The sequence below is a fragment of the Panthera uncia genome (assembly GCF_023721935.1).
Source record: "Panthera uncia isolate 11264 chromosome A3 unlocalized genomic scaffold, Puncia_PCG_1.0 HiC_scaffold_11, whole genome shotgun sequence".
NCBI classification, from domain to species: Eukaryota; Metazoa; Chordata; class Mammalia; order Carnivora; family Felidae; genus Panthera; species Panthera uncia.
The window spans coordinates 42102875-42119481 of NW_026057578.1; the positions used below are offsets into that span (position 1 = coordinate 42102875).

Here is a 16607-nt window from a genome sequence, read left to right on the forward strand (position 1 = left end):
ACCCTCCCTTCCCAGCGACAGGGGACAGCAGAAGTGACCGCAGCGGCCCCGGCAAGGGTGTGTGTCGGCACCTGTGCTTACCGAGGAGGGCTCTGTGCTAGCTGGCGGCAGCTTCAGCAGCTCGGGGCCCTTCTCTCGGAGTTCCTGCAGCCACTCGGTGTAACTCTGCCACAAAACACACGAGGTAGGGCCCGGAGACATTTCCTGTGGGCAGTGGGGTCCCGCGGGAGCCACCTCGCCTCCTACCTGGTGTGCCGAGCCAGAGAGCGCTGGCAGCAGGGCGAGCAGGGCTTCCTTGGTCTGTGCCTCAGTCAAGCTGAGCTGCCTCTCCGATTCCTCCTAGGGCAGTGGTGGGCGGGTGGGGGAGGGCAGCATTCAGTTGTGACACTTAGGGCAACCCCAGGGAGTGTTCCTGGAGATGCCCGTCCCCACCTCAGCTCTTCGGGGGAGGGACAGGATCAAAGGAGAAGACAGGTAGCTTCCGTGGGACCAAAAGGGGTGGTGGAGTGGGGGCTCAACCTCAGCAGCCAGGCTCTGGCCACCTCGGCCTGCGCTGGGTCAGTCCTGACAGATCAAAGTGCTGATGGGGAGACAGCAAGGTGCCCACGTGGCAGGTGCAGGCTCCTGACACCCCCCAGCAGGAACCTACCCACCATCGGTTCTGAATTTTGGAGCTCTCCACATGAGCGTGTGCGTGCTCCTGTGTGCGTGTGGACGGCCAAGCTGCTGGGGGGGGGGGGGGTTGCTGAGGGGGGGGCAGAGGACAGGTGAATCTCCCAGAAGCCACCACTTAAGGGCTATTGCCAGCCAGGAGCAGCGGGGATCAGGACCCCCACTCTGCAAAGGGAGGGACCCACCCAGAAGGGCTAAGGGCTTGGTTGGGGTCCTGGCTCTTCTGAAGCCTGACTCACACTGGCCAGGCTGCCAGGCCAGACCCCATCCGCCCTCCTTGAGGCTCCCATGCAAAGTGCAAGGAGGACCCTGGGGAGGTTTCTGGCTAAAAGAAAGTCTTATCTAGTATCCTGTGCCCAGTAGGTTGAACCTGCTGCCGACGGCATGGCTGGAGACCTGAGGGTGACACTAGAACTCTGACCAGATCAGGACCTTCCAATGCTGTTCTGGAATGTGCATGACAAACGGATGCCCCGTCCGCCCACAGCACCCATGTGATCTGTACTCAAGTCTCAAGGGTGGTGACCCTTCTTGGCTCACCACCGATGCAAACAACGCTGCTGGTCGATGCTGGTGGCCTGCTCTGAATCCATGACCTCATGACCCCATTCAGGCCCCCTGGCCACGTGAGTCCCAGGCAAGGGCCAGAGGACCCAGAGACCAGCTCCTATCAATCTGGCTGCATGACTGCAGATGACATCTCTCATCACAGCTCCTGCATCTGCCACAGAAAGGCCACAGGCTTCCAGGTCACCTCTGAGGAGTCTAACTACAGCTGTTGGCCTGAGGCCAGCCCTCCACCTCCTGCCTTGTCTTGGGGCCTCAACTGCTACAACCCTCAGGCTTCCTGGGAGGCTCATGAAAGTCACTGCAGAGCTCATGATAACAGGACAGACATTCCTTCTGCATGAGCGAGGCTGGGAGGGGAGGGCTAGCTGCCCCGGGGCCTTTCATCAAGGACGGAAACGTGTGGCAAGAGGGGGTGGGTGAGGCCTCCCATGGCTGCCACTGCAGGCCACGTCCCCAGGCCAGAGCTCAGTGCTGGCTCCCGGCCCAGGGCTCCAGAGGCAACATGGGGGCCCCAAACATGGAGACACCCACATTCCGCCGAGCTGGGTGGCACAGAGCCCAGGACCTATAGACAGCTTGCTGCTAAAGACAACTTTCCTTCTGCTACTTACGGTAAAGATCAACCATAGGACTTACTGGGCCAGGATCTCATGGGCCCCGAGAAAGTGGCCGGGGAGAAAAACAACTTGAGGACAGCCAACCTCGGGCTCAAAGGCAGTGAGGCCACGAGGGCTCATAGCCCCATGGCCGCTCACTCTCTGCACCCTAACAGCAAAAGGCCCAGGTGAGAAAAAGCACCGGGGGGTATGTTCCCCCCCTTCACCTTAAGGATAAATGAAGGAGAGGGAAGAGGAGGTTAAGGGGGAAGATGCAGGCGCACAGGGCACACTGTCCGCTGGCCTCGGGGCCCCCAGGCACGGATCTCTGAGGGGCCCCCTGGCACGCATCTCCGAGGGGCCCCCTGGCACGCATCTCCGAGGGGCCCCCTGGCACAGATCTCCGAGGGGCCCCCTGGCACAGATCTCCGAGGGGCCCCCTGGCATGCATCTCCGAGGGGCCCCCTGGCACGCATCTCCGAGGGGGCCCCTGGCACGGATCTCCGAGGGGCCCCCTGGCACGCACCTCTGAGGGCCCCCTGGCACGCACCTCTGAGGGGCCCCCTGGCATGCATCTCTGAGGGGCCCTCTGGCACAGATCTCCGAGGGGCCCCCTGGCACGGATCTCCAAGGGGCCCCCTGACACGGATCTCCGAGGGGCCCCCTGGCACGGATCTCCGAGGGGCCCCCTGGCACGGATCTCTGAGGGGCCCCCTGGCATGGATCTCTGAGGCTCCGAGGCCAAGGCTGCTCTGCACGTGGTTTGTGTGTTTTGTGTGGTTTGCTAAACCACACAGTTGCTGCCGACCGAATCTTGACCAGCAGGGGAGTCTGCGCGTGTGGGACTCTGACCTTGGCCTGGGTCAGGGAGCGCAGCTTCTCCTCACAGGCTCTCTCCGCCGAGGCCAGAGCCTCCATGGCCTTCCAGTTCTTCTCTCGGAGGTCCTGGGGGCAGAGGCAGGAGAGGTCAGCGGCCAGGGACGGTCGGCTGCCCACACATCCCACCCGGGCTGCCTGAGCCGGGCTCAGTAGCGAGGGAGAACCCTCCCCAACCCCACTTGGGACCCCAATGGGGAGACTGCCAAGGGACAAAACGTGCTTTCTCTTAGCGCACGTCGCCTGGTTCCTCTGGGGCCAACCACTAGGGAGCGGCCGTGGCACCAGGCCGTGAGGAGGCTCCAGCGTGAAGGAGAGAGAAGAAGACAGGGTCGGCTGGCTCCTCAGAGAGAAGCAGCTCCTGTCACCACCGACCCCTCAGCTGGCTCTGGCCGCGCCAGGCACAGGGAGGGCCAGGCGGGGCTCCCGGGGGAAGAGGAGATGGGGGAGCCAGGGAGCCCGGGGCCACCTGAGGAGCAGTGAGGGGCAGCCCAGCAAGGAGGATGTAGGGGGGGCTCCGCACCCCCTGCAGAGGAAAGGGGCTTCCATATCCCCTTCTCATGACATTTGCCTCCCTACTCCAAGGTGACCATATGACCCAGACCAGACCAACTGGTACATTCTGACCCCACCATGGGGTGGGGGTAAGGGGGGGCAGGGGGCTCCATGCTTGGGCACGTGACCCAAGCCGATGGGAAGGGAGTCAGCTCTGGGCCTTATGACGGACCCAAAGGGGAAAAGAGGCCTCACCCAAGCCGCCAAAGGCAGGCAGGCTTCCAGCCACGAACAGCACAACGGGACATAAAGGGGTAGCCAAACCCTTTCCTGAGTGGTTAGGGGTGGGATTCCCACAAGGCCAGCCTCACACCCACGCTTCTCAGCACTCACATTGTTCTTCACTTTCTGCTGCTCAACTGCCTCCTTGAGCTCGGTGGCCTCCTTCTCCAGACACCGCACCTGGGACTCCAGCTCCTTGAGGCTGAAGGGAGACAGTGACGTCATTGCTGCACTCCAAGGGCCACGCCACCCCAGGTCCTGCCTCGGGAGTGCCCCTTCTGCTGCCTGGACACCTACCCGGAGCCACTTGGCTATGGGTCAGTCCCCTCCCACTGCCCCCAATCACGTCAACAGAGCACAAGCTTTCAAGGGGAGCCCAAGGAACTGCCTCGGCCCCATCCTCTCCACTCATCCCGAGTGCCCAGGGGGCTGGGTGCAGACCCAAAAGGCCACCAGAATTACACCTGGTGACACTGGCTGCTGGGATTGAAGAGGTCAGAGCGGCCACAGTGGCGGGAACAGGGATATATCCCAGACAGTAGGGTTTGGGGGGTGCTTTTTCTTCTACTGAACGGTATGTGGCTTCTATTCAACCTGGTCCTGCTCGGTCCCCACAAAACATGTCAGCTGGCCCTTCCCTATGGCCACAGCCACACCTGGCCCTCCGAAGACATGGGCTGGGCGTTCTCAGAGGTCGACTGAGCTAGACTCAGGTGGTGCTGTCACCTGCACACCCATCGAGACTCTGGACACCACTGCTCTCAGCAGCTCATGATAGGCCAGCAGTCTCTGCAGGGTACAGCAGGACCATCTTTTGTCCAGAACCTAACTCTGCTGAGACCCAAAGGCTCCTCCCTCAGGCCTGTGCCCGGGCTCTGGGGAATCAGCTCCGGGTGACGCCCCAGATGCCATGGGGTTGGCGAGATGTCAGTCCCGTCTCCACATTCAAGAGCCTAGTGGGCTTTGACCACCCTCATCTTCCAGACAGTAAGAGGTTGACGCTGCTACAGATGGACTAGCTGTTCTGAGTCACAGGCTTCAAACAGGGGCTTTAACATGTTGGGTTCTGCATTAAACTTTAGGGCAGCGAAGACCCCAGGAACAGCAGGAACAGGTGAAATCTGAAGTCCAGAAGTGATGAGCTTGGAAAGAGGTCCCCCACCCATGGGTGTGCCCACCAGAGGGGGCTGCCAGCAGTCTGGGGGAGGCGGGTGGGGCCCTGGCCACTGCCAGCCAGATGAGGACATACACATCTGCATTTCTTTTCATGGGCCGCGGTCAACAACATTTTTGCAAAACACCATTCTCACGCACCTTAGGACTGAACAAAACAATTGTGAGCGTGGGCCGCTAGTTGCCCCAACCACCCTACCAGGAAATGGGTTCCCACCGTGGCAACGCCTCACCTGGTTACTCTCAAAACAGTTTTGGTCAAGGCCTTGAAGTCAGTTGTTGACTTCTTGGGGGGTGGTTTCAGGCCCAAGGAACCTTGACCTCACCCTTAAAGCTGTACTGGGACCCCTCGCAGCAATTCCCTCAAGCACCACCCCCCCCCCCCCCCCTCGTGCAAGAGCCTGCCTCCAGCAAACCACCACATGAGCAAACCCAGGCAGGCAGATGGCAAGGACACACTGACAATCAGCCCCCTGGCGGCCGCTGCCTGGGTTCCAGAACATCTGGGTCAGATCACTCATCTCCACCCAGAACAGGATGGCCAGACTTAGACACAACTTCCAGATAAATTCAGAAGGAAATTTAAAAAACCGATTTCTGCCAAACACATCTGCACAATGCAAAAAATTAGAATGAACCATTATTTGCAGTGTAACTTTGATGCCTCAATAATTTGCTCTGTGATCCAAGAATGTGATCTTAAAACACAAAAGCAAAAAAAACCCTCATCAAACACAACTTCTCTACTCCAATAAATTCCAAGAGAAACAAAACTCACGTGAACTTTCTGCAAAGTAGCACAGTGGGAAAGGAACATGGAGAGTTTGGTCCTGCGTCTCCTGCAAGGCATTTTGGGCCCTCTGGCTTCCTTCCTCAGCTCTCAAACCGCTAAGCCTGAGGCTAAGAAACATGGACCACGGCCCAAGGAGGCACAGGGGAGGTGACTCACTGGTGGCAGCAGCCAGAACAAGGGAACCATGTCAGCTGATGGTCTGGGACATGTCTTATTGTCTGCATAGGGACAGAGGACACCCTTCATGCCTCACCCCCCCGTGACTATCCTGTGGAGCTCTGGCCACAGCAGCCAGGACCCTCTCCCAAGCCTGTGGACATCTGTTCAGGGACGCATGCTCCAGAGGTGATGGTCCCAAGGACTCTAAGTCCCCTAACTCAAGCCACTCCACCCAAGTATTGGCTCCAGCCTTTGCAACAGCAAATAAACAGTCCCCTAGCACAGCCTCGTGCTGGGTCACCAATACCGAGAGCGAACAAGGTCTGCCAGCAGTGAAGTTGCCTCGCGGGCAATCCTGTGACTTGGGTCAGCTCTCAACTGCACAGACATCGCAGATCTGTGCAAAAAGCTGGAGACCTCCTGGGTTCTCTAGATGGGTGTGTAATCACGGCTGCTACCTGATTTATGATCTCAGTCCCTAAAAAACCCTCGCCTTGTAGACATGGAGACCCTCCGACCAGCTGAGTCACAGATGGATGGACGGACAGGAGGGGGCAGAAGGTCCAGAAGCCCCCACCGAGCACCTGCCAGTCTCCACACAGTTGAGTCTTGTTCCTCGAGAGGAGGCAAGGAGCTCTTTGCAGGGAGGCCTTATTTTCTGGCCAGGCCTGTTCCCTGTCCTCAGAGCCACCGGAGGGAGCAGGGAAAGGCAAGGGCCTCTGAAGGGGCTCTTCCCCAGGGAATCTGTGCACCCTGCTGGAAGCCCTGGCTCCTGGGGTCCTGGCCACCCCACGCTAAGGCTGCGGGCCTCCGCTTCCACTTACTGGGCCTGCTGCTCCACTTGGCTGGCCTGGAACGAGAGACAGAAAGCGCCGCGGTCACCATGAGACTGGCCTCGTGCGGCGACTAGTCAGGATGGGGCCCATCCACGGTCGGCCCTCTCTGCTTGGCAGGGTGGGACTCGGCAGCCTTCTCCCTCCCCTCCCGAAGGCTGACCTGGGCGTCCTGGGTGTCTCGGGCCTGGCCCGCCTCCAGCAGGGCCTCGATGGACCGGATTCTCTCGGTGAGCTGCAAGTTCTCGGCTCTGGCCTCCTTGAGCTGCCCGTGGAGACCACTCAGCTCCTCACACTTGCTCTTCATCTCCGCCTCGGAGGACTGCAGTTTGCTGTGCAGCTCTGAGGAGAAGCGTGCAAGGGTGGGTGGGGGTGGGAAACGCTGGCACGGCCACCCCCACTGCCTTCTGCGTGCGCCCAGGCCCGTAAGACACACTTGTGACCACTGGGCATCTTAGCGGCTGAGGGACAAAGTCACTCTGGCTTTTGCTCCCCAGCGCACACTGGGGTGGAACGAAATGCCCTGAGATCACTCATGGGAAAATGATGCCGCTCTGAAATGGATTCCAGCTGTAGCTGCTGAACTTTTGTTCTCTGGAACACTGGCTCATATCAGCTGAGCTCTGCTTAGGCAACTCGAACCCAGCACTCCCGCCGACCAGCCTGGTCTCCTCATCTGGCTGCTCTGCTCCTCCGTGTCCCCACTTCTCACCGGCCAGCGAGGCCTGTGGGTTCCACATCCGCTGTCTGCCAAATCCCTCCCCGGCCCACCAGCACCCTGGAGCCACCTGGGCCCAGCCTGTTGCTTTTGGCCGGAATGACTGCAAGAGCCTCACGCCTGTTCCCCTGGGCCACTCCTGCTCCTCTGGTCCAGTCTCCACTCAGCACCGGAGCATCCACAAGTACAAGGGGCTCATGCCACCCCCATCCCAGATGCCCTGAGTGCTCCCAGCACGCTACACCTCACAGGGAGGGCCACCTGGGGCCCCACACTGGCCGACTGCCTTCTTGTTCCAGTCACACTTGTTGATCTTATGCCTCTGTTTCTTGTGCGGGCCAAGTTCAAGTTCATCCCCATTCTCGGGGGCCCTGTGCTGGCCGTTTCTGCCTCTTCCCGGTCTTTGTGAGACCAGCCCCTTCCTGTCATCCAGACTTGGCTTGAACATTCCCTCTGCCTCAGAGAGGCCTCCCTGACCACCCAATCTAAAGCCACACCTAGCCCATTAGAGTGAGGTCAGCAAACGAGGCCCAAGGGCCATCTCTGGCCCACTGCCTGTTTTTGTAAGTAAAGCTTCATTGGAACACAGCCAGGTCTGTCTGTTTATACGCCGTCTAGGGCTGCTTTTGCATTATGACAGCAGAGCTGAGCAGCTGTGACAGACCCTGTGTCTGGCCCACAAGGCCAAAACTATTTACTAGCTGCCTCTTCAGAGAAACAGAATACTAACCCTGCGTTAGGTCATGCTGGCTGTTTGAAACCTGTAGAGCACAGGGCTGGTTGATGCATGGCCCCGCACCTGACTACTGTCTCTCCTGCTAGAATGTGGCCCTGCTGCCACTGCTTTACTCCTGGCCGGGCTCTGGGTGCCTATGGCAGTCGCTTAGGAAATACTTGTGAGCAAGTGATTATGGAGTGGTCACTGGCCTCGTCTGCCCTATTTCTCCAGGGGCCCTCAGCACCCTCACTTAGCCACATTCTTCTGATTATGAAGGTTACCTGTATGTAGGCCTAGGGGGACCATAGGCCCCACCTTCCAAACCTAGCTTTTGGGCTGAGTGAGCCAGGACAGGTCCAGAAGGAGTCCGCTGAGAAGGTCGACAAAGGCCTCAGGGTTGCTGTGGCTCTCACCCACAGCCGATGCTCCAGAGGGGGCCCCATGGCAAGGCAGGCTCCAGGCGGTGGCACCTTCCACACCCCCGACTCCCCAGCCCCGCTCTCAAGCTCCGCCCCGACACCTAGTCCTTGCTGGCTCTGCCCGCCTCCTGCCGAGACCGCCACCTCACGACCACCTGAGGGGCAGAGTCAGGGATCCCATGCTGCCCTCACTCGCCAGCAGGGCTGGTCATCTTATGGGCTCCGGCCCGGCAGTGGGGCCAGGGTGGTGTGTGGCCCCACATCTGGCACAGACCCTCAGGCCCGCTGGGAGCCAACAGGCCACCCTTACCGGCCATCTGCTGCTGCTGCTCCTGGGCCTTCTCGGCGTCCGCCCGCAGGCTGGCGTGGCTGGTCTGTGAGCGGCACAGTTCCCGGCTGACCTCATCCAGGCGCTTCTGCAGAGCCTCCTCACTCTCCTTGTGAGACACCTGGGGACCGGGCACAGGGAAGGGGGCCGTGAAGATGCCAGAGGGAGGCTGGCCCCTCAGCTGGCTCTGACGTTGCAGACGACAGAGAGCTCTCTCCATCCTGCCAACCTACCCCAACAGCCTTTATCAAATGCTCCTGCAGGGGCGCCTGGGAGGCTCTGTCGGTTAAGCATCTGACTCAATTTCAGCTCCAGTCACCATCTCACAGTTCGTGAGCTTAGCCCAGAGCTATGCTCTGTGTTGATGGTGCAGAGCCTTTTTGGGAATCATTCTCTCTCTCTCTCTGCCCCTCTCTCCTCTCTCAAAATAAATAAATAAACTTAAAAAAAAAAAGGTCCTGGATTTCAGGGCACCTGAGTGGCTCAGTCGGTTGAGCGTCCGACTTCGGCTCAGGTCATGATCTCGCGGTCTGTGAGTTGGAGTCTGCTTCGGATTCTGTGTCTCCCCTCTCTCTCTGCCCCTCCCCCGCTCATGCTCTGTCTCCCTCTGTGTCAAAAACAAATAAACATTAAAAAAAATTTGAAAAAAAAAATGCTCCTGGATTTCTAAAGTCAGTTTACCCACTGGAAAAAGCCAGGAGGCCATGGCCACCCTGGCCCCTCAACGGTGAGTTCTCGGTAAGGGGTCCCAGGTGATGAAGCGCAGTCACAGAAAGGGAAAAGCCCCGTTTTGACTTCAGTGTGACACAGAGAGTTGCTTCCCGCAACCTAACCCTCCAGAAAAACCTGGGGACCTCCTGAGTTGGCCCCTCTAAGGTTCGCATCTGTTGAGTTCTTGTTCTGAGCAAAGGACTACTGTAGGCATTCTATGTGTGCATCAGCGTGGTGAACCCCCAGCCAGCCCATGGGACAGGTACTACTGTCACACCCTTTTTCAGATGGGGAAAAAGGCTCCAAAATCCCCAGCGGACACCGGGGGCTTCACTGTCAGCAATGGGACAACAGAGGAGGCAGCCACACACCCCTGCCTCCTTCACCACCTGCAGTCATCCACTCCCAGAATCTCTGGTGTCAGAGAGGAAAGAGGGGACTCTCTGCGGCCCCAGGCGGGGGACGACAGCCCGAAGCCTGAGAGGGCAAGAGACGCTCCGAGTCTGGGGCTTACTGGTGAGGGCCAGCCCCAGGCTTTGACCCCTTAGAAGTGGCACACATAACGGTGACGAGCTGGGTGCCAGAGGGGAGGTTCCAGCCCCCGAAGCACAGGAACTATCCCGAAACCTTCAACACATGATCACGGCTAGGCCCACCCCAGTGAGCATCTGATCTCACTGGTGTGGGTGGGCCTGCTTTAGGTAAAAATAGCAAACACCAAATCATCCATCTTGATGCTGCCCCAATAATCTACACTGTGTTTACCTGTCAGTGTTCCATTTTGGTCCCTCGTATACACCCAAACAAACACTGGTCTTACAATTTCACGTCTGTCGTTTTAGTACCTTCCACAAGACTCGTGCTTCAGCCTAACTTCAATGGCTAAGCTGCAGAAGGGCCCAGGGCCCTCAGACCACCAGGACTTCCTCCCGCAGGTAAGTTAAATACACAGCAGACATGATAGCAAGGCTCCCCACATGTGGTCCCCAAACGGGCTGACTGGGGCATCCAGAAGCCTTCAGGGCAACAGGGAGCAAAGCCCCTAGGCTGAGGCCACACTGGATGTTGCCCAGTGCTCTTTGGGATGGGGACAATCTTCCTCCTCTGAAGGAGAACAGCCACTCTCCGGGGAAAATGACAGCTCTCGGGCCACAGCCAGAGGCTGAGAAGGAAGCATACCAGCCCAGCCTTGAAGCCCGAGGCTGCGGGACCACCGGTGGTGGCAAACGTGGAAGGAGAAACAGCTCTGGGGCCAGACCTAGGGGTTCAAATCCCACTTCTGTGTGAACTTGGGACCAGTTACTTCTTGGTGCCTCAGATCTTGTAATGGGTGACGACAGATAACAATGGCACCTACCTCCTAGGGTCCCGATGAGAGTTGGCAGGGTCAATGCTTACAGAGCACTCAGGACAATGCTGACCACACTGAGTGCACCCGCTCCACACCACTAGCGATCACTGTTACTAACGAGGCCCGGGCCGAGGGTTCCGGCCATCACGATCACAGGGAAGGGATGACCCGATGTGGCCAGGCAAGCTCTGGCCTGTCCCTGCTACGCAAATAGGCTTGCGGGGGGGAGGGCAGAGCGGACTCGGGCGCTGAAGCGGCTGCCACCCTGGCTCACCTGCAGCTGTAGGACCTGTTTCTCAAAGGCGGCCGCCTTGGTCTCCAGAGCCTTCCGCTGCTGTTCCTCCTGCCGTGCGGCCTCTGACTTCTCCACCAACTCCTTGCTGACCTTGCTGAGCTCCTGCCGGAGCTTGGCCAGCTCTGCGTTCTGCCTGCAAGACAGTCACCAGCCCCAACTGATGGACAGAAGAGGGACTGACTGGGTGAGCTCTCGCCAGCCCCGAGAGCTCCCCCTGGGTGACAGGGCCTGGCAGGCGAGCCTTTCCTTCGGGGCACGTGCTCTTTTACAAGTGGTCACCCACATCCCAGAGCCACTACCAAAGCCTCTCATATTGTCGGTCCTATGGGCTTTGATGTGTGTTGGTGAAGACGTTCTTTTGCCAGCGCCGCGTATGGACCATACAGAGCGAAGAGCAAAATGTGCCCTACAGTATCCCACAGGAACCCCGCCCAGAAAGTCAGAGAAAGTCAGAGAAAAGGCAAGACACTCTTCTCCTCATTGCTGATCTAGGACCAGACAGGCCCCAGATGCAGGCTGACTGGCCTCGACACCCCTGCAGGGCTGGAGTCCATGCGCCCACTTCCCTGGCAGACTGGACCATGGCCACGCCTGGGGGCCACCAGAGATGGGAGGTTGAGGCACTTTACAAAACAGACTGTTGAACACTGCACAAAAGCTGGATCTCAGGACCGGTGACAAGCACAGAAGTGAAGGAAGGAGACTCGATTGAAAGGAAAAGAAAGGCAGCTCAAGACCCACTTTCCCCAGTGCGAGCAGGTGATCGGCCCACCAGCCTCATCAGCTCAGAAGACATCTCTCTGAGGCAGGACCGACCGTCCAGCCAGGAGACAGTACTCGGCAAGACAAAGGGGACAGACAAGACCGCCCACAACCCTGCACAGTGGTGTCACACCACGTGGAGGCCAGAAACCTGGCTAGGACCAGCTGTACTCTGCTGGCTGAGGGCCAGGTGGGTCCCACCTCTCTGCACTTGGCTTTTCCCACCTGCACCAACGTGGCTGTCCCAAAGGCTCTCTCTCAGCTCACGCTAAGGCCAAGATTCAAGACCGGAGGGCTTACAGCAAAGGCTAGATTCCAGTGCCCTGGGATAGTGACGGGAAGCTGAGTGGGTGGCCCCCTGGGACTGCTCTGGAGCTCTGGGCAGGGCCCCGGGACACCCACCCCATGCAGAGCAGAACTTCCACAAAGGGAGTCGGTGGCCACCGCCTCAGGGTGACAGGTCTGTAGCTTTATGACTTTCCCCGGGACAGAGGCCGCAGTGGATTCTACATGAGTGGAGAAACCAGAGCTCCACTGTTACCTTCTGCTTGTAGCTGCTGAGGAAACCACAGCCACCAACCTCCAGCTTGCTGACAGGCCAGGGCAGACATGAAGATGTGTGCACACGCACACCCAGAGGAGGCCTCTGCACAGAAGGCACCAGCCTGGGGAAGGTGGCCATTAGCTCACACTGCCCTGGGGGGCCACCGGCAAGACCAGACGCATGGGCACAGACTCCCCTCCCCGGTCCGGCTCCTGGGCCAACCTTCTCCCCACTTGACTTGCAGCTAAGGGACAGAGGGTACTAGCGCCCTCTACCTTTGTCGGTTCTCCAGGCAAGAGGGGATGCTCTGGGGATAACGCAGAACCTCGGAAAGTCCCTTCTGGATGTTTCAGGCCAAGAGAGGGCAAGGAAATGTGAATCAAAAGAAAACGTAGTGGGGCTTCCTCTGGACCAGCCAGTTGAGACTGTAATGCTCAAATCAGGAAGTCAGAAGAAAGCCACGCTGCCCTTCACAGGGTGAGGTCACTGCTGCCCTCCAAGGTCAGCCCCCTATTGGACTCACTAGCCCTTGGAACTCCTGATGGGTGATGCTGAGAGCAAGAGCCCCCCTGAGCAGGCCGGGCCGAGTGCCGTGAGGCAGGACTTACTACTGCAAATGTCCCTTCCAGCACAGGAGATCTCGTCTCCCGGTGGAGAATCCAGGGGCTCAGGACCACGGTGGGTCCCCACACCACCATCAAACTCTGATCATAGACAATCCGCTAACCCCCAAAATTCTGGGCCACCATGAGAAGTGTTTAAAGACCCTACATCGAGATCCTGTGAAGACAGACGTGGAAAAGTACGTGTTCCCCCGGGAAGGCAAGATGCCAGCACCAGCCAGGACCTGAGAGGCACCCAACTACGTGGACACTGGGCACGGACAGACCAGACCGGGGTTTGCTGGCTCTCCCTGGCGCCTTGACCACGTGTGAGGATGCCGGCCATGCACTGGAAGGGTTGGCCACTCACAGCCAGACAGGGGGATGGAGTCTCAGGCCAGAGCCCTGAACGGGGAGGGTTGCCAAGTGCACAGCCAGCTCCCCGTGCTCACTCACGTGTGGGGCCCATGCCAGGCTGTCGTGCCAGCCCCACATCCAGCAAGAAACTAGAATCTACCTGCAAAGCCTTGAGGCTCAGACACCCTCCCCAGCTCCAGAGCCTCCAGGAGAGCGCCCTCACGGTGTCTGAACGGGGGCGCTGAGCTTACTTGCTCTCCACCTGGCTCGTGGCCTGGTTCAAGGCATCCCTCAGGATGGAGTTTTCTTGCTGCAGACGGGCCAGCTGTGTGTTGGGGCCATTCTCCAGTTGCTCCTGAAGAGTCCGGATCTGCAAAGTCAGCGAAGGGGCATCAGAGTGCCTCTTGGCCTCACAGAGAGCCGGCTTTGGTGGGGAGCGAGGTCAGCGAGGCCCCAGCCCACAAACTAATGCACCAGAGGCAGGGTGACCCCCTGCATGCGCCCCCTCCCTTCCCTCTGCCTTACGGTCTGTAGACTCCAGGCGCTGTGTTAACCGCCATGACACCAAGCACATAGCCACAGCCTACAATTACCCCGAGGAAGTCTGTTTCCTGCTCTCTGACCTCCCGTGGCACATCCTGAGCCAAGCAGCAGGGAGGTGGCCATGGCCAACCATGAACAGAGCGCAGGGCCGGGGAGAAGGCACGGGGCTCTGGCCCTGCAGGCAGGCCAGGCTGCTCCCTCGGGCAGCTCGTGTCTCTTGTTTTATGGCGTCCTCCCAAGCACGAGCAGAGAGGGCAGAGCCAGCATGACTGGGGAGTCACATGGAGGCTGCGAACTTGACCCACGGGAACGGAGGAGATGGGACATGGCACCGGCCACTTGGGACCAGGCTGTTTTCAAAAAGCGTTGTTTAAAATCTATTTTATATCTTCCTGGCTGCTGACGTTCACACACGCGTGGTGGGCTGGCCACGTGAAACGGCCCCTCCCTCCCAAACCAACCCGATTCTGAAGCCAGCTCCCCAACCCTGTGGGGAGCCATGTGCCCCCTGGGGCCCCCGGCCGCACCCCAGAGCCACGGCCCACCTTGCCCTGTAGCTGCTGCACTTCCTTGATGTGCTCCCGGTAGCTGGCCTGCATGCGCGCCTGCACGGCTGCGATCTCCTGCTCCCGGGCCACAAGCTGCTTCTTCACCTTGGCCTCCCCGGCTGCTGCCTTAGCCTTTTCTGCTGCCAGCTCCTAGGACACAGCAGAGGGCACAGAGGCAGTCAGGCCAGGGCAGGAACTTGTCAGACGGGCCCAAGGTCATCACAGCCCAGACATCGCCTGGGGCTGGGGGCTTGAGACCCCCTCCCCCTGAGTTCCCGGACAGACCAAGCCAGCCACAGCAGAGAACCCACAGGAGGCAACGAGGGATCTGATCCCTGGAAAACCCTGCTGACCTGACCAGTAGGAGTGGATGTCAGACCTTGGCCATGTGAAGGCAGCGGACACAGGAAGGAGCTATGTAAACAGGACACACTGTCTTGTGCTCTCCAGGACTATTGGCTCGGCCCTGCTGGGGCTACAACACCCTGGCTTGGCTGGGTCCCTGACATCCAGGTCCTGGAAGGCCCACTTCTACTTGAGTGCTTCGTGTCAGGATGGAAGCAGCAGTGAGCCTTGATGGCTGAGCCACACGGAGGGCCCAGGTCTCCACGTGCACCTGATCAGTCCTCCCTCCGCAGCCCAGGGAACATCTGCTCTGGTCAGTGTCAGATGCCCATGATGAACACAGGATGCTGGGCCTGGGGACCTGAAGCCTCAGGCATGGGCAGAGCACAGGGTGGGACGGGCTGGTCAGGGGAGAGGGGCTGGCTGGGGTCTGTGTCATTCTTGGAAGAATGGCAATGGATGGAAGCCACAGGGGAGCAGAGAGTGACTATTCGAGAAAGGGTGATGCAAACAAGCCCCTGGGGTGAGGATGCTCCCTGTCCAGTGGGCCTCCAGCTGGGCTGGAAGAGCCTGGTGTGGGCCCAGCTGGCCTGGGGGACCACGGCGCAAGCGTCTCCCAAGATTCCAGTCCCTGTGCCATCCCGGTCCTGGGCAGGAGATCAGAGAAGTGGGAAATGCTCTCCTTCTCCAGGCCAGGGATGCCAGGGGGACCCACCCCGAAGGGCCAGAGTGCCCCCCGCACGTCCGTCCCTGGGCTGGGACAGAAGCAAATCAGAAGCTAAAGGAGGAGCTAGGCTGACGGGGTGGCCGCTGGGTGCCAATGCTGCCTGTGTGCCCGGCCTTCCCTGAGCCCACCTGGGACCCCTGGCCTCACTGTTCACACAATCCTCTTCCTGGCTCTGCCCAGGGTGAGAGCCCACAGGAGCCCAAGGTCCACGCTAAAGGACACTTCACTGATCATCCACCGGAACCGGGAGAGGTGGCCAACACTGTGCTCCCACTCTGAGGCAAGCAGGCGCCTCACTCAATTCTGTCAGTAAGATGGGGATCATGACCCCCATTTTAAAGCTGAGCTCACTGAGCCCTGGGGAAGATATGATGGTGTCCAAGGCCGGGAAGGCTTCCTCTTAGCTGTGTGCTGGCCTTGGGCCTTGGTGGCCATTCGCTAACAGGCAGCCTGCTAGGTTAAGTCAAGCAAGGTGGCCAGAATCACAGGGGACAATACAATGATAGGTAATTGCTTTGGTGATGACAACCATGGCATTGGGAGAGGAAAATGGGCGTTCTGGAAGGCTTCTCACAGGAGGGAGGGAAGGAGGGAGGTCAAAGGAGTCTTCAAAGATAAGGGGAAAATCTCCAGCCAGCCACACAGTGAAAGGCATTTGAGGATAAGGGAAGAGCAGGAGGAGAGACCCAGGGGTGGCAACAAAGGGTCGGCATGTCAGGGGAGCACATGGGGCAGGACCGCAGGGGTGTGGGCTTGGGTCTGAAGATTAAGACCCACTGGCAGAGCTTAAAGAGGGACCTCACAGGACCGTGTTAGCACTTGGGAGCCCAGGAGGGTGCAGGGAGGGTGTGGTCAGAGGAGCGGGGGCCTGGCTGGACACCTCGGAGCAAGATGGGTAACGAACACCAAGGGCTGTGTCAAGCGGCCACCACTAGGGTGAGCAGTAAGTGTCCAGCATGAGGGCCGCATTAAGGGGCCTCCTGCAGGATGTACTCCCTGCTTGCGCCCGCTGCCCTGCCCACGGTAGCCAGAGACCCTGGGCATGGGGAAGAAACAGGCCACTGGGACTGGCAAAGGTTGTACCTCCTCACTCCTCACACCTCCAGCCCACCCTAAAGTCAAGGGGGCAGGCACGGAACTAGCCAGACAACCACACGGCCAACCAGCCGTGGGGACATTTGCTCCATTTC

General features: G+C 59.3%; 1 protein-coding gene across 4 annotated transcripts in view; it reads right to left on the reverse strand.

Moving 5' to 3' along the window:
• Positions 1-16607, reverse strand: part of RRBP1 (ribosome binding protein 1) — a 64592-nt gene that overhangs the window by 6296 nt on the left and 41689 nt on the right. For all 4 annotated transcript variants that reach the window (XM_049651170.1, XM_049651169.1, XM_049651168.1 and 1 more), the window contains 10 exons: positions 14343-14495; positions 13506-13624; positions 10969-11122; positions 8615-8753; positions 6613-6791; positions 6441-6466; positions 3603-3693; positions 2691-2783; positions 247-339; positions 82-165 (listed from right to left, as the gene is read on the reverse strand). In XM_049651170.1, coding sequence (XP_049507127.1) covers positions 82-165; positions 247-339; positions 2691-2783; positions 3603-3693; positions 6441-6466; positions 6613-6791; positions 8615-8753; positions 10969-11122; positions 13506-13624; positions 14343-14495 — 1131 coding nt within the window. The remainder of the gene's footprint in view (positions 1-81; positions 166-246; positions 340-2690; positions 2784-3602; positions 3694-6440; positions 6467-6612; positions 6792-8614; positions 8754-10968; positions 11123-13505; positions 13625-14342; positions 14496-16607) is intronic.